Consider the following 12993-nt stretch of genomic DNA (forward strand, 5'->3'; position numbering starts at 1 on the left):
TTATGTTCTACGCCATAAACATCTTTTATATCTTTTTAAAGTTAATTAAACTTTTTCTTTCTTAATTAGCTTTATTTCTTTCTTTATTTTTAAATTTCCCAACAAACATTTTGATCTCTTAAGCCGAATCTTATCACTGCGTTTAATTACATATTTTTAATTGATAGATATGAATGAAACTGAATTGAACCACATTGCATCCCTACTTCTGATTAGCGTGGCAAATGAGTCGAGTTGAGCTCAAGTTAGCTTGAGCTTAAGCTCGAGCCAATTAAGTATTTATTAGTTCGACTCGAACTCGAGGTTGAACGAGTTTATAAATTTGAGCTCGAGACTAACTTGACTATTTAACTAAAAGTTCGGCTCAACTCGACTCGAAAACTTGAACTAAAATTATATTTTCAAATATTTTTGAAGAAAAAAAATATTTGTTTTAAATTTTAGATTTTAATATTAAAATAAATAAAAAATATATTATTTATTATCATACTAAAAAAAACTCGACAAGTCATCGATCAAGTATTATTTGAGCTCGAGCTCGACTCGAATTTGGTCAAAGTCAAACTCAAGCCGAACTTTGACCGAACGGTTCACGAACAGCTTGACTCATTTGCAGCTCTACTTCGAAAAGATGAAACGAGACAAGTTATTAAGATCAAACAAATAATTGAACTATTTTAAAATAAAGTAGCCAATTTGAAGTTATAATAAGTTGATGGGGGCAATTTAAGATATTTGAATCCAATTTTATATGATCTCAAACGTATGCCACGTAGTATAACGTTTCTCAAGACAATCATCTTTTATCCACTTCATCTTCTTCATTACTAATCAGCTATCAGTTTATCAGTTCAGTAGGAGCTCTCAACTTCTCTCTATCTCTCTTCAATGGATGCGAGCTTTTATGCTCGTTCTCAAACAGTATCTTTAACATCTAGCTTTCTACCTCCTTTACGTTCGTTTCTATCACCTAATTATAGTCTTCGATTAATCGAATTTCCAAGTTGTGGACGCAATCTAAAACCACCAGAATTTCGATACCGAAGAAAATGTAGAAACGTATTGTTTCGAGTTCAGTCATCTCGATTTATGATCAGAGCTCTAAATTCGCAGTCGAATCTCATCTTAATTACAATCAGCGTTTCCGCCCTTGCTGTTGTGATGTTCGCTCGTTGTCAAGGAAATAAGAGGAATATATCTGAGGTAACTAACTAACTCTGTTTATGTTGTATCGTAATTCGTAATCAATCGTATGCATTATCACTTTCTATGTAATTATGTAAATGCACGTCTAACATCTGAATGAATATAACAATTTATATTACGTACTGAAGAACAGATGTCCTGATTTCTCTAGCCATCATTCATTTTGCATATTGTTGAAAAAATTGATGTATTCAGGTAGGTAGAGAGCCAGCGAGTGTTTGCTGTATATTCTTTGAGTCTGCCGTGTTAATTTTATTTTTTTTGATCGAGTCTGCGATGTTTGTAACTTCTTTAGAACTGATCTTAATTATTACAATTGGTGCACTTATTCTCTTACAGGTGTTCATATGATGAGTACATTGATGATAGGTTATAATCTTCTGTCCATACATGTGGAGGAAACGATTTAAGTCATATGAAATGATTATGCCAGATACAAATTATATGTATTTGGAGGTTACATTCTTTGAGAATCTTGATATATAGTTGCATACTTGCATCAAACAATTCCATAGTTTGGGATTTATAGGGTTCTTGGCATTTTTTTAAGTTAAAGCGTGTATTACTAAGAATTGTTGCGAAATGTGATTGTTCAATAGTAGTATCTTTAAAGGTGAAAGAAATGGTTACATTGAGTTTGGGAAATTGTTAAAATCTATATGGGCATATTATGATTGCATGACATGAATTATGAATGAAATTTTATCTAATCCTTCTGCTAATTCTAGTTGGCACGTCCCATGTTTATCATTATTTTTTTTAACTTGTGAGTTTTGATTAACCAGAATACTGCAAGGCAGGATTTTGAGTCTCCCAATCTTGAAAGAGATAAACAATATTCTGTAGAAAATGATGCAATGGAAGAAATCATGGAAGCTGGAGGTGCAACAAAAGAAAGAAAGGAATTTGGAGATGAAATGAAAGAAACTAAGGAAATTGGAGGTGCAGCAACAGAAACAAAGGAAAATGGACATGTCTATGAAGATGAGGCAATGCGTGTGCAAATCAAGGGAAATGATTTTGTGGATGAGGAAGAAAATATTGCAAATGGTTTAACAAAAGAATCAAAGGAAATTATTGCAAAAGATTCAACAGAAGAAAGAAAGGAAATTGGAGGTGCAATGAAAGAAACTAATGAAATTGGAGATGCAGTGACTGAAACAAAGGAAATTGAACATGCCTGTGAAGACGAGGCAATGCGGGTGCAACTCAAAGGAAATGACTTTGTTCCTGAAGAAGAAATTATAGCAAATGGCTTAAAAAAAGAAACAAAGGAAACTATTATGAAAAGTTCAACAAAAGAAACACAGGAAATTGGAGGTGCAATGAAAAAAACAAAGGAAATTGGACATGCCTATGAGGATGAGGCGATGCAGGTGCAACTAAAAGGAAATGATTTTGTGTCTGAAGAAGAAATTATAGCAAATGGTTTGAAGTCACCTGCTTCCAGTACTACCTCTTCAACAGACCATTATTCTACGCCGATACATTCTGAGGTTGCAGAAGTGCTACAGCCACTTGCTTTTGCAACAAAAATCTCTAACTTGCAGGCAGAGCCTGTATCCGAGGTTGCATTAATTTCATCCGAATTGCCCATGCTATCAGTTGAATCCATCGCTACTGATTTATCTGTTCCAATGGATGTTTTGTCAGGAGGAGTAGATGTTCATAGGAATGCAATTCATGAACTTGGTAAAATGGACAATACTATGAGTAGTAGTTTTGTGTCAAGAGAATCTTATCGTGATGGACTTTATACATTTTTTGAAGTAGACCAGTTAGGGGACAAAGATATATTATTGTCTAATCATGTGGAGAAGTTAGGGCCTCAAAGTACCATTCAACGGCAAAATAAATTCTCTGCCCTTTTGAGGAAATATACAAGTGATGGAAGGGATAAACCAACATATGTATTCATTAATAATGCAGGTAATGGCTTATCTACTTTTGAATGATCATGTAACAACTTTGCACTGGAGATTATGAATTCCATTCTCTTTTTTCATTTCCGAATGGTAGGAACAAATCGAACTGGGGATGACTGCAGACTTGCACAACTTCCCTCTCATCTAAATGGAATGCCTGTCAATGAAAGACATTACATTTCAAAGCAGATCAGTTCCTACAAGAATCTGCTAAAAAATGGAAGGTAACGGTTTTCTCTCTCCTACGTTTTACGTATTAGCGAATCTTATGATAGATTACTTACATTCTTGTGTCCCTCTTCTTCTTTTTTATGGGGCTTGTATTTACAAATGACTTTCATATTGTTAGGTTAATTGAATGCATACAATTGCTAGAAGAATTGGAAAGAAAGGGTCTGTTGAATATGGAGAAGGCAAGCCTCCTTTTTGAATTATAGTTTCTGAATATTTCTGAAATGGTATTATTTTGTTCTTATAACTGATCTACAGTAAAATTGCGTCTCAGATTCATCATGCGGAATTTCTTAGGATGTGCAAAAAGAAAAAGGCTGTAAAAGAAGCATTTAATTTCACGAGGCTGATCCAAAGTCCAACATTGAGTACATTCAACATGTTAATGTTTGTCTGCGCATGTTCTCGGGATTCATCAGGTATATATTGCATCACTTGCAGTCTAAAATGTTTGCAGTGAACATAAATTTAGAAAAAAAACCGTGATGTACTTTTTTTGGTACTATCAGGAGCTTTTGAGGTTCTGAACCTTGTTCAAGAGGCTGGGCTGAAACCCGACTGTAAGCTTTATACTACTCTTATATCAACTTGTGCAAGATGTGGCAAAGTTGATGAAATGTTCAAGGTGAGTTAACAAGGATGTATTTAATTATCATTGAAGTGAAGCATGACAATAAATATTATTCCCTTTTCAACTAAAAATATGAAGAAATTGTAAAATTAATAATAATAATAATAATAATAATAATAATAATAATATGAAGCTTCCAATTTCATATGTTTTGATCTAGAGAATCATGTTACGCAACTGTTGGACAAAAAGCTAGCTCATGGCAAAACAATAGCATATGATGAATGTTTCTTCTTGTTTACTGCTTATTTTGATGCCCCAGTTACTTCTATAAATTCTTTTGTAACCTAGTTTCTCATAATCAATTTGACATTACACTAGGTTTTCCATGAAATGGTTAATGCTGGGGTGGAACCTAATGTTCATACGTATGGTACACTTATTGATGGTTGCGCTAAGGCTGGTCAAATTGCCAAGGCATTTGGTGCTTATGGCATACTAAGGTCTAAGGTATGCCTTTTAAACTGCTTTTCCTTTTCCTTTTCCTTTTCTCCCCACTCTTTACGTGCTCCATGCCCCAGACTCTCAGTTTACGTGCTCTATGCTTGTGAAGTTTCCTTGCACTGTCATGATTACTAGAGTCTAAATAAATCTTCCCAAATATTTATGTTGTATGCAGTAGAATGTCCAGCCAGATCGAGTTATTTTTAATGCTCTTATCACAGCATGTGGTCAATCAGGTGCAGTTGATCGAGCCTTTGATGTGCTAGCAGAGATGAGGGCTGAGACACATCCAATTGACCCTGATCAAGTTACTGTTGGTGCTTTAATAAAAGCATGCACGAATGCTGGACAGGTGAGTTTTGTATAGTGGCTGTTGCCTTTCTGTATAATACATCTCATTGAATAACAGATTGTCATACATTGCTATTAGATACATCGGGTGCGAGAAGTTTACAACATGATTCAGAAATATAACATCAAGGGCTCTCCAGAAGTTTACACCATAGCCATAAATAGTTGCAGCCTTTCTGGTGATATGGAATTTGCTTGTAGCGTGTATGATGACATGAAAAGAAATGGTGTTCTTCCTGATGAGGTACCCATCACAATTCATATGCTTCTTATTACCAACATGTCGCATGCGTGAAAAACTAGAGGTTATAGTATTTTGTTGATAACTTTCTTTCATGAGAAGACGGCTCTAAATCATAATCTGGAATTAAATACTCTTCTTAGATTCCACAGAAGTTCTATTGATAAAATGCCAGAATGTTTAATCTCTCCCTAATTAAAATAAATTGAATTATACACGAGGTCATGACTAAACATCATTTTCTAAATATCTTTTTTTAAAAGGTCAATTTTTATTAAAAAAAACGCAAAATGCGTTCAAACGTTACAATGAGGAAGGAAAAAAAGTAAAAATAAGAAAACAACGTAAAAATTTTAAATGTTAATAAGATCGAAAAATTCTCATCCCGTACAAGCCCCCTATTTCGATTTCGAATTTAAGCGGACGCGTGTAACATTAATCTTTGAGACGATCGTCCACCACCTGATTAGGGGAATTGGTTTACAGTCGTCCGCGATGTTGTTGCTAGAACTCTATTCAATTCATTTGACCCAGAAGTTGGCGACATATGTTGGTGTATCCCACTAAAAATGAAGGAGGTTCTGCGAAGAACCCACATTCTCTTGCCAGGGTCGCAATGAAAAAAATATAATCAATGAATTTTTCACTGTTCAAACAAATATTGTATCTGCTAGCGAGATTAAATGCTTTCTTTTTCAGTTGTTTAGATGTCAAGACTCCTTCATTGATAGTTTCTCAGCCAAAAAACATCCCGTTCAGTTTCTTCTAATAATAGAGTCAATGCACTCATTGCAATGAGAGAAACGTCGGTGATCTGTCTATAATGTACGAACGTCATCTGATTAGGAGAAATTACTTATATAACTTTGAGCCTATTAGCTAGAGTTTTCGTAAGATTTTATAGAAGCTCGTCACGAGACTAAAATGTCTGAAGTGTTTGAGTTCCTTAACCTTTGGATAATCCTAACAAAGACAATAAAACTAGAATTCCAACCTTTCTCAAAAGAAGTCGTAGCATTACTATTTGAAAGAGCTCAAATAATCCTCCTTCATAAATTCTCAAATTTTTTTAATGAAAGCGATTGTGTATCAATCCGAACAAGGTGTTTTGTCTCCATCACAACTTGTAATAGATTTCCAAATTTTTTCGATTGTGAAATCCTACTCGATAGAGAAGTTTTGTTGTTCGCTAATTTTGTTAAAGTTGTTTCCTCTCAAAATTTGCCTCTCACAATCAAGCTCTGTGAGAAGACCCTTAAAGAAAAAAGAATGGAATCCCGAATGGAGTTAGACTCGACGATCTTAACCTTAAGCATATATATCTAGTTATATTTTTTTCGATAGTTCACAAAAAATGTGAAAAAATTGCTGACTTCTGGGTCAAATGGATTGAATTGTGTTCTAACAACAAAATCTCGGATAACTGGAAACCAATTCCCCTCATCACGTGGTGGACAATCTGGAAAGAAAGAAATAAAAGAGTTTTCGAAGGGAAAAGTTATAGATACGAGCGTTTTAAAGGATTTATGTTACACGCGTTTGCCTCAATCTGAAAAAGAGGGGCTTGTAAGGGATGATAAATTTTCGAATTTATTGGCATTTAAAATTCTTATGTGGTTTTCTTATTTATTGTTTTGTTTTTTACTTCCTTTTTTTTGTAACGTTTGAACGTATTTTGCGGTCTTTTTAAGAAAAGTTGACATTTTATAAAAAATGTGAAAAAACCTGCTATTTGATTTCCCCCCTTAAGCCTTACACCGTAATTTTTTTCTTGCATTATCTTCTTATTATTTATAAAGATAGTTGAGTTTATTCATGAGAGTGGATCTGCTAGAAATTTCAGCTTTAGAACAAATGAAGCCAAAGTTGGCTCGCCTCCATTTTTTAATTAACTTTATGAGATTTTTAAGTTTATAAAAAGATAAACGATAGTCTGGCCACAACAGGTGAGTGATCCACCCACCACTTCCCACATCCGACACAAAATTATGATCCCAGAGATTAACTTTTTTAATATCATTATCTAAATATCTGGTTATTCAAATGTTAAGATTCTGATTTTGGTACCATGAAATTTATTATGGTAGAGAAAAATATCTCTTAAAATGCAAACAATGCCACCTTACAAATTGATGGTTTCGGTGTTTGATGTATTTTCTTGAAGCAACTTATATCTAGAAATGTATAATCTGAAAGCTTCTCTTTTTACGCGCAGATGTTTTTCAGTGCATTGGTTGATGTCATGGGCCATGCTCATAATCTGGATGGCGCTTTTGAAATCTTAGAAGAAGTAAAAAAGCAAGGGATTCGGGAAGGAACCATCTTATATAGCTCCTTAATGGGAGCCTGTAGCAATGTAAGTTATATCCTGCTAACTGATGTAACATATCTGAATGGATTTTTATTTGTAACAAACCTGCAAATTTGCATATCCTTTTACTTGGTTTAACTTTTTGACATTTTCCTCATTTAGATCAAAACCATCCAACTGGAACTTCTTTCGCCCTGATGGTCATGTATTGTTCTGATGCATTTCAGGCCAAAAATTGGCAGAAGGCACTGGAGCTGTATGAAGATATTAAATCCAGGGGACTTAAATTGACTGTTTCAACACTGAATGCCTTGATTACTGCCTTATGTAAGCGCAACACTAGTTTGCATTTTGCATTTTAATTGATTGGGGTTATGTGCAGGAAAAGTAAAGATTCTATGAGCTTATGAGCGGCTGTGTTTTTAAACTTTGCATTTTCATTGGTTCTTCCAACCATATTTTACGATTTTGCTTTAGGTGAAGGGGATCAAGTGCAGAAGGCTTTGGAAGTTCTGTCTGAAATGAAGAGGACTGGATTGCGTCCGAACATCATCACATATTCTGTTCTACTGGCAGCTTGTGAAAAGTAATTGCTCAAATTTCTTTCTTCTTTCATTAAAGATTTCTTAAAGAATTAGAGTTTTCATTTTCTTGTGATACCCTACTCATCTCTTACCGTCACTGCCAAAATTCTGTATAGGGAGGACAATCTCGAAGCTGCACTCATGCTCTACTCTGAAGCCAAAAATGATGGTGTTACTCCTAACCTTGTTATGTCACGGTGTATAATGGGTAAGAATTGAGAAGTTTGGCTAACGCTTTTATAAGTTTACCCTACTCCATTTTGTTGTTTGTTTAAGGACTTAAAAAAAGATGAATTGGAATTATAATTACATTCTGATGGAATTAAAATGTGTATAATTTGTGTAGGTTTAATTTCAATCTAAAAACCACTAAATTTCTAGTATACTCCTGCAGTATTCAAGCTAAGGTTATTCTTCCAACTATTTGTTTATTAGCTGAAAATAAATTTGTATTGGTAGGTTCTTATAGACAGTTAAATGAGAAAATAAATAATTTAAGAAAATCAATTAATTCTCTTCAGATTTACAATTCAATGATTTCTCCAGACATAAGAATGAAATTGTATTTAAATGCCAATTCTTGTAGAATTGGAATTGAAATTTTAATTATAATTTCACTCATCCAAACATCGATGATTTGCCTATATAAGATTCATTAGTTAGCTTGTTTCTGGTTGCTGCAATTCATTGTTTTATGCACAAAACTATGTGAAATATATTTTTGAGTAGATGGACATTGTATCAAACTTATGTTGTTCCTTTGAGGAGTTCTTTTATATCCTTTAGGTGTTCATAAATATGGCTAAATATGCTCAACTTGCAGCCATGTGCCCGCGGAGATTTATGAAGGCTTGTGCACTTGGTGAACCTGTCTTGTCTTTCAACTCGGGGCGGCCACAAGTTGATAGTAGATGGTATGTTCTTTAGTACTTTTCTATCACATTGGTGTACAAAATTCTGTATAATAGAAACAGAGAGATGCAGAAATACGATTTTTACATTTTTCCTTTTTTGGTCCAAATATTTAGACTCAACTATTTCCATTTCCACACTGTCATGATCATTGTATTCTATCCCATCTTCAAATCTAGCGACAAAAAGTGGTGGATATTCTCAGCCTCCCTAGAGGTCTTGGGTTCGAGCCCGTCAGGCGGCACATCTGGTTAAATTGATTGAGTGTGTTTACGAGCTATGTGCTTAACCGACGGAGATTAGTCGCACTCCAAAGGAGTTGCGGAACCTTGTATCGCCTTCTTTTTTCTTTTCTTTTTTTAAAACCATTTTTTATTCCGTGGAGAAAGCTAGCACAATCACCTACAACCATGGCCCCCAATTCAATCATAAAATTTCTTTAGTGGAAATCGAACATGAGATCTTTGATCTCTTATTAAGACTTTTTGCACTTGAACTACCCTGGTGTGTTTGTATTTGACCTGTCTTCATATAAAAAATGTTCTCTTTACAGTCTTAAACATAAGAGGTCATGTATCAAGTTCGATTCCCAATGAAAGTACCTTGATTAAAGTTGTGTTAGCCTCATTCCGGGAAAAACCCTGGTCTCAAATAGTAAATAAATGAAATGATGTTTGATATTGGGCATAGCCGAATCACACAATGATGGTCTGCATTTTGTTTTGTTTTTCTGGATGTGCTCATTTGTTGAGGACTTGATGAAGAGATCCCTAATATGCAGGACATCGATAGCCTTGAAGGTTTATAGGGAAACAATGATGGCTGGCATTGTACCTGGCGCGGAACTGTTTTCACAAGTCTTGGGTTGCTTGAGATTTCCTTTTGGTGCTGGCTTGAGAGATAGAATGATAGAGAATATGCAGGTCAGTGGTGGTTTGTCAAGAAGATCAAATCTTTGTTCACTGATTGATGGATTTGGAGAGTATGATCCACGTGCTTTCTCATTGTTTGAGGTCAGTATACTACCAAAAAGCGGTTCCCTTGCTTTTACTTTTTATGGTACTAAACAAAAGGAATTTGGTCTCAGGAAGCTGCTTCTCTTGGAATCGTCCCATGTGTGTCACTGAAAGAAAGTCCCATCATTATTGATGCCAGAGAATTACATATTCATACAACTGAGGTCGGTATTCCTTTTCTTTTATGAGGTAAAGATTTTATTTATATATGAAAACATGAGAGCACAAAAAGGCTACTCTTATGCCTCAAAACTCAAAACAAAAAAGGAAAAAGAATGAGTCATATAAAATGGGTCTTTCTTGTAGTGGCACATGAGCTGAAAATTTGATTATTGATCATCTAGTCAACTATATTGAAAACCTCCCAGCCTGAAATGGTTCCTCCCTTTAGAAAAAAGATAAAAAAAAAGAAGTGAAGAACATTCCTTTTATTCTGGGATGATGATTTGGAGTTTTGAGTCATTTTGGGGAATTTTGTTTCTTACTGTGTAGTTTACTTGTTTGAATGTTGTACTTTTTCTAATTAACTTATGACAACTCATGTCATATACTTTAATTTTAATTTGTTTTGTCAGGTTGTTTCACCATGATCCATGCGACATTCGTGTTAATTGTGGATTGGTGAAAATAGATTCATCTTATCCAAAAATCATATTCCTTTTATTATCTCATCGTTAAGAGTTTTTCTCTCAAATCTTCGCATATTTTTTCGCCCCATATGATCCACCAGAGAGAAGCACTGGTATTGTGAAACCAGTCAAAAGCATGGTACAACCTCCTAATTCAATTGTTTGAACTTGTATCTTTCACATTCTAACTGCTGGAATTTGGTCCAATCATCATTACCTTATGTCCCGATATGCTATGTTTCTTGTGATTCTATGAGGAATAATTGTTTCTGGCAATTTTAGTTTTCTATTTGTCCTCAGTTGCCATAATGAACTTATTGGATAAATGTATGTTTTCCTTACCTTTTTATGAAACAAAAAAATGGTGTCATTGATTCTTCTAAACATTTATCAGGTGTACATTTTGACAGTTTTGAAGGGTCTCAAGCATCGGCTTGCTGCTGGTAATTCGATTACTGTTTTTCTTGCTCAAGTTAATCAGAGTGTTAAGCCCTGTTTGATCTGGGGTTATCAGAGATTTTGAATAACCTAGTGGTTATTTTCAAATAACCTTATTTGATGTAGGCTTTAGAAAATCAGGTTATTTGGTTAAAAAGACACATGAGGTATAAATATATAACGAGTAAATTGTCTATTGATTGGTGGGTTATTTGATAATCCACATCAAAGACCCTAGTGTGAAAATCTTGGGTTATATGGATTTTTTCAAAATAATCCCTCATCTTATCATCAAAACACTTCATCAATCAAATCATTTAAATCATCAATAAAAATATCAAATTACCCCTATTTTCTTAATTTATATTACTACAAAAGGATATTTTAGTAATTTAACCGAAATAATGCCCTTTTCTATCAAAAAATATTTTGATTTCATAATCAATATTTGTTCCAATTAACCCCATATCAAACATGCTCGGTCATATTTTTTCTTTTTTTTTTGAGTGGGTTATAAGCTCCATAAAGTTATCGTTGATTAAAAAGACTTGAAGGTGTAATAACTTGTTGCGCCTTTGGCAAACTTCATCACCAGGTGCAAAGTTGCCAAACGTAAGCATTATGCTGCCTTTTGAGAAGATGCCCATTCTGTCTCCCACTGGGAATAAAGAAATTAGCATTGCAGGAAGGTCAGATTCATTTATTTACCTGGTTCAGACTCTGTTTTCATTCATTATATTTATGAACTTAATGCATCCTATTTGCAAAATGTTAGCTATAATTTGCATGAGTTTGAGGTGTACCTCTAAAAATAAAAGAATGTGGTAGGATTATTGTAACATAGATGGCAAGAGATCCTAGACTTAGGGTTGGCCCTGGGGTAAGCCCAGCAAGCCCACGGATTATGGCATCCCACTTGAGGGCAGCTCATTTATTAAATAAAATAAAAGTTTTAGTTAAATTTATTAATTTTTTAACAAAAAAAAATGTTTAGTATAGTTGGTTAGGAAAAAACAAATATTTTTTTTATTGGGTTATTTATGGGTTCAAATCTTACTTAAGACATTTTTTTAAACAATTTTTTAAACTAAAATTAGGATAGCCACAAATATTGTCTAACGTTTTTCTACGTGGACTAGAGCAGCCAAATTCTCGGGGCCGTGTAAATAACTTAAGTGATTTTAAATTAGAGTTATCAAATAAGAAATTAATCATTTACTGCTTTCCTCTTTGTTTGTAAACTACCCTGAATGTTTGTTTTTTCCAATTGTTGTACAGAACTAGCCAATCTATTGCAGCATTATTGAGAAGACTAGGCCTAATTTACGTAGGAAGTGAAGCAAACGGAAAAATACGAATAAATGGGGTAGTTATTAAGAAATGGTTGCAGCCAAAGCTTCATTCTCCTTTCGACAGGAATCCAATGGAGCTAGGCTCCTCACAATCGCGTCTGGGCAAAGGAATCATTCATCAGCAGCGCAACATTAGAACGGGTAACTTATCCTTGGACTAATACCATTTTTTTCTAATAATTTCTATATTCCACTTATCTGGATTAGAACAAAATAGTGAATAAACATCTGAGAAACGGTTATGATGAGATGAAAATAAGAAGTATTTGTTTACCTTTTACCATTATAGTATATATCTGCATGCATCTATATATATGAATATGAAATGCATTAACTTTTTTTCTTTTAATTTGAATTTTCGTCGAAGTATTTATTGTGTTTAGGAAATAATCACTTGGATAAATCATTTCATCAAATACAGTTTTGTAAGTTCTTCTGCTAGTATCATTTTAGATAGCTGCTGGTTTAGCAAGCTTGATTATTAGTGATATCTGATTATAGTAAAGATGAATATTTGAATTATCAAAACTAGTTCTATTGTTTTCCGAAAGAAGTTAGCACGACCCCTTCCTCGTAGTCATGATCTTCCATTTCATTTTAAGGTTAGACTATACTTTTTCCAGTTGAGTTGTCTTATTCCAAATGTCTTGTTTATCAATTCACAGATTTTCCAACAAAATTGTTTATTAATATTTATCTAGAAAATTGTTCTATCATTGTAT

At 34.0% G+C, this 12993-nt stretch overlaps 1 protein-coding gene across 1 annotated transcript; it reads left to right on the forward strand.

The window, feature by feature from the left end:
• Positions 1–824: 824 nt before the first annotated feature.
• LOC124932461 (pentatricopeptide repeat-containing protein MRL1, chloroplastic-like) lies at positions 825–12548 on the forward strand. The gene is made up of 19 exons (XM_047473093.1): positions 825–1203; positions 1992–3135; positions 3226–3355; positions 3481–3544; positions 3637–3781; positions 3872–3987; positions 4315–4443; positions 4616–4789; positions 4868–5032; positions 7245–7385; positions 7568–7667; positions 7818–7926; positions 8041–8132; positions 8748–8838; positions 9618–9849; positions 9924–10016; positions 10876–10924; positions 11515–11608; positions 12198–12548. The coding sequence occupies exons 1-19, from the start codon at positions 889–891 to the stop codon at positions 12430–12432; spliced, it is 3618 nt and encodes a 1205-aa protein (XP_047329049.1). The 5' UTR covers positions 825–888; the 3' UTR covers positions 12433–12548.
• Positions 12549–12993: the final 445 nt, after the last annotated feature.

The sequence above is a fragment of the Impatiens glandulifera genome, chromosome 3, assembly GCF_907164915.1.
Source record: "Impatiens glandulifera chromosome 3, dImpGla2.1, whole genome shotgun sequence".
NCBI classification, from domain to species: domain Eukaryota; kingdom Viridiplantae; phylum Streptophyta; class Magnoliopsida; order Ericales; family Balsaminaceae; genus Impatiens; species Impatiens glandulifera.

Coding starts and splice junctions, on each gene's coding strand:
- LOC124932461 (XM_047473093.1), top strand. CDS start 889: ATGGATGCGAGCTTTTATGCTCGTTCTCAAACAGTATCTTTAACATCT. Junction 4,444..4,615: donor ATGGCATACTAAGGTCTAAG/GTATGCCTTTTA, acceptor TGTATGCAGTAG/AATGTCCAGCCAGATCGAGT. Junction 10,017..10,875: donor TACATATTCATACAACTGAG/GTCGGTATTCCT, acceptor AACATTTATCAG/GTGTACATTTTGACAGTTTT.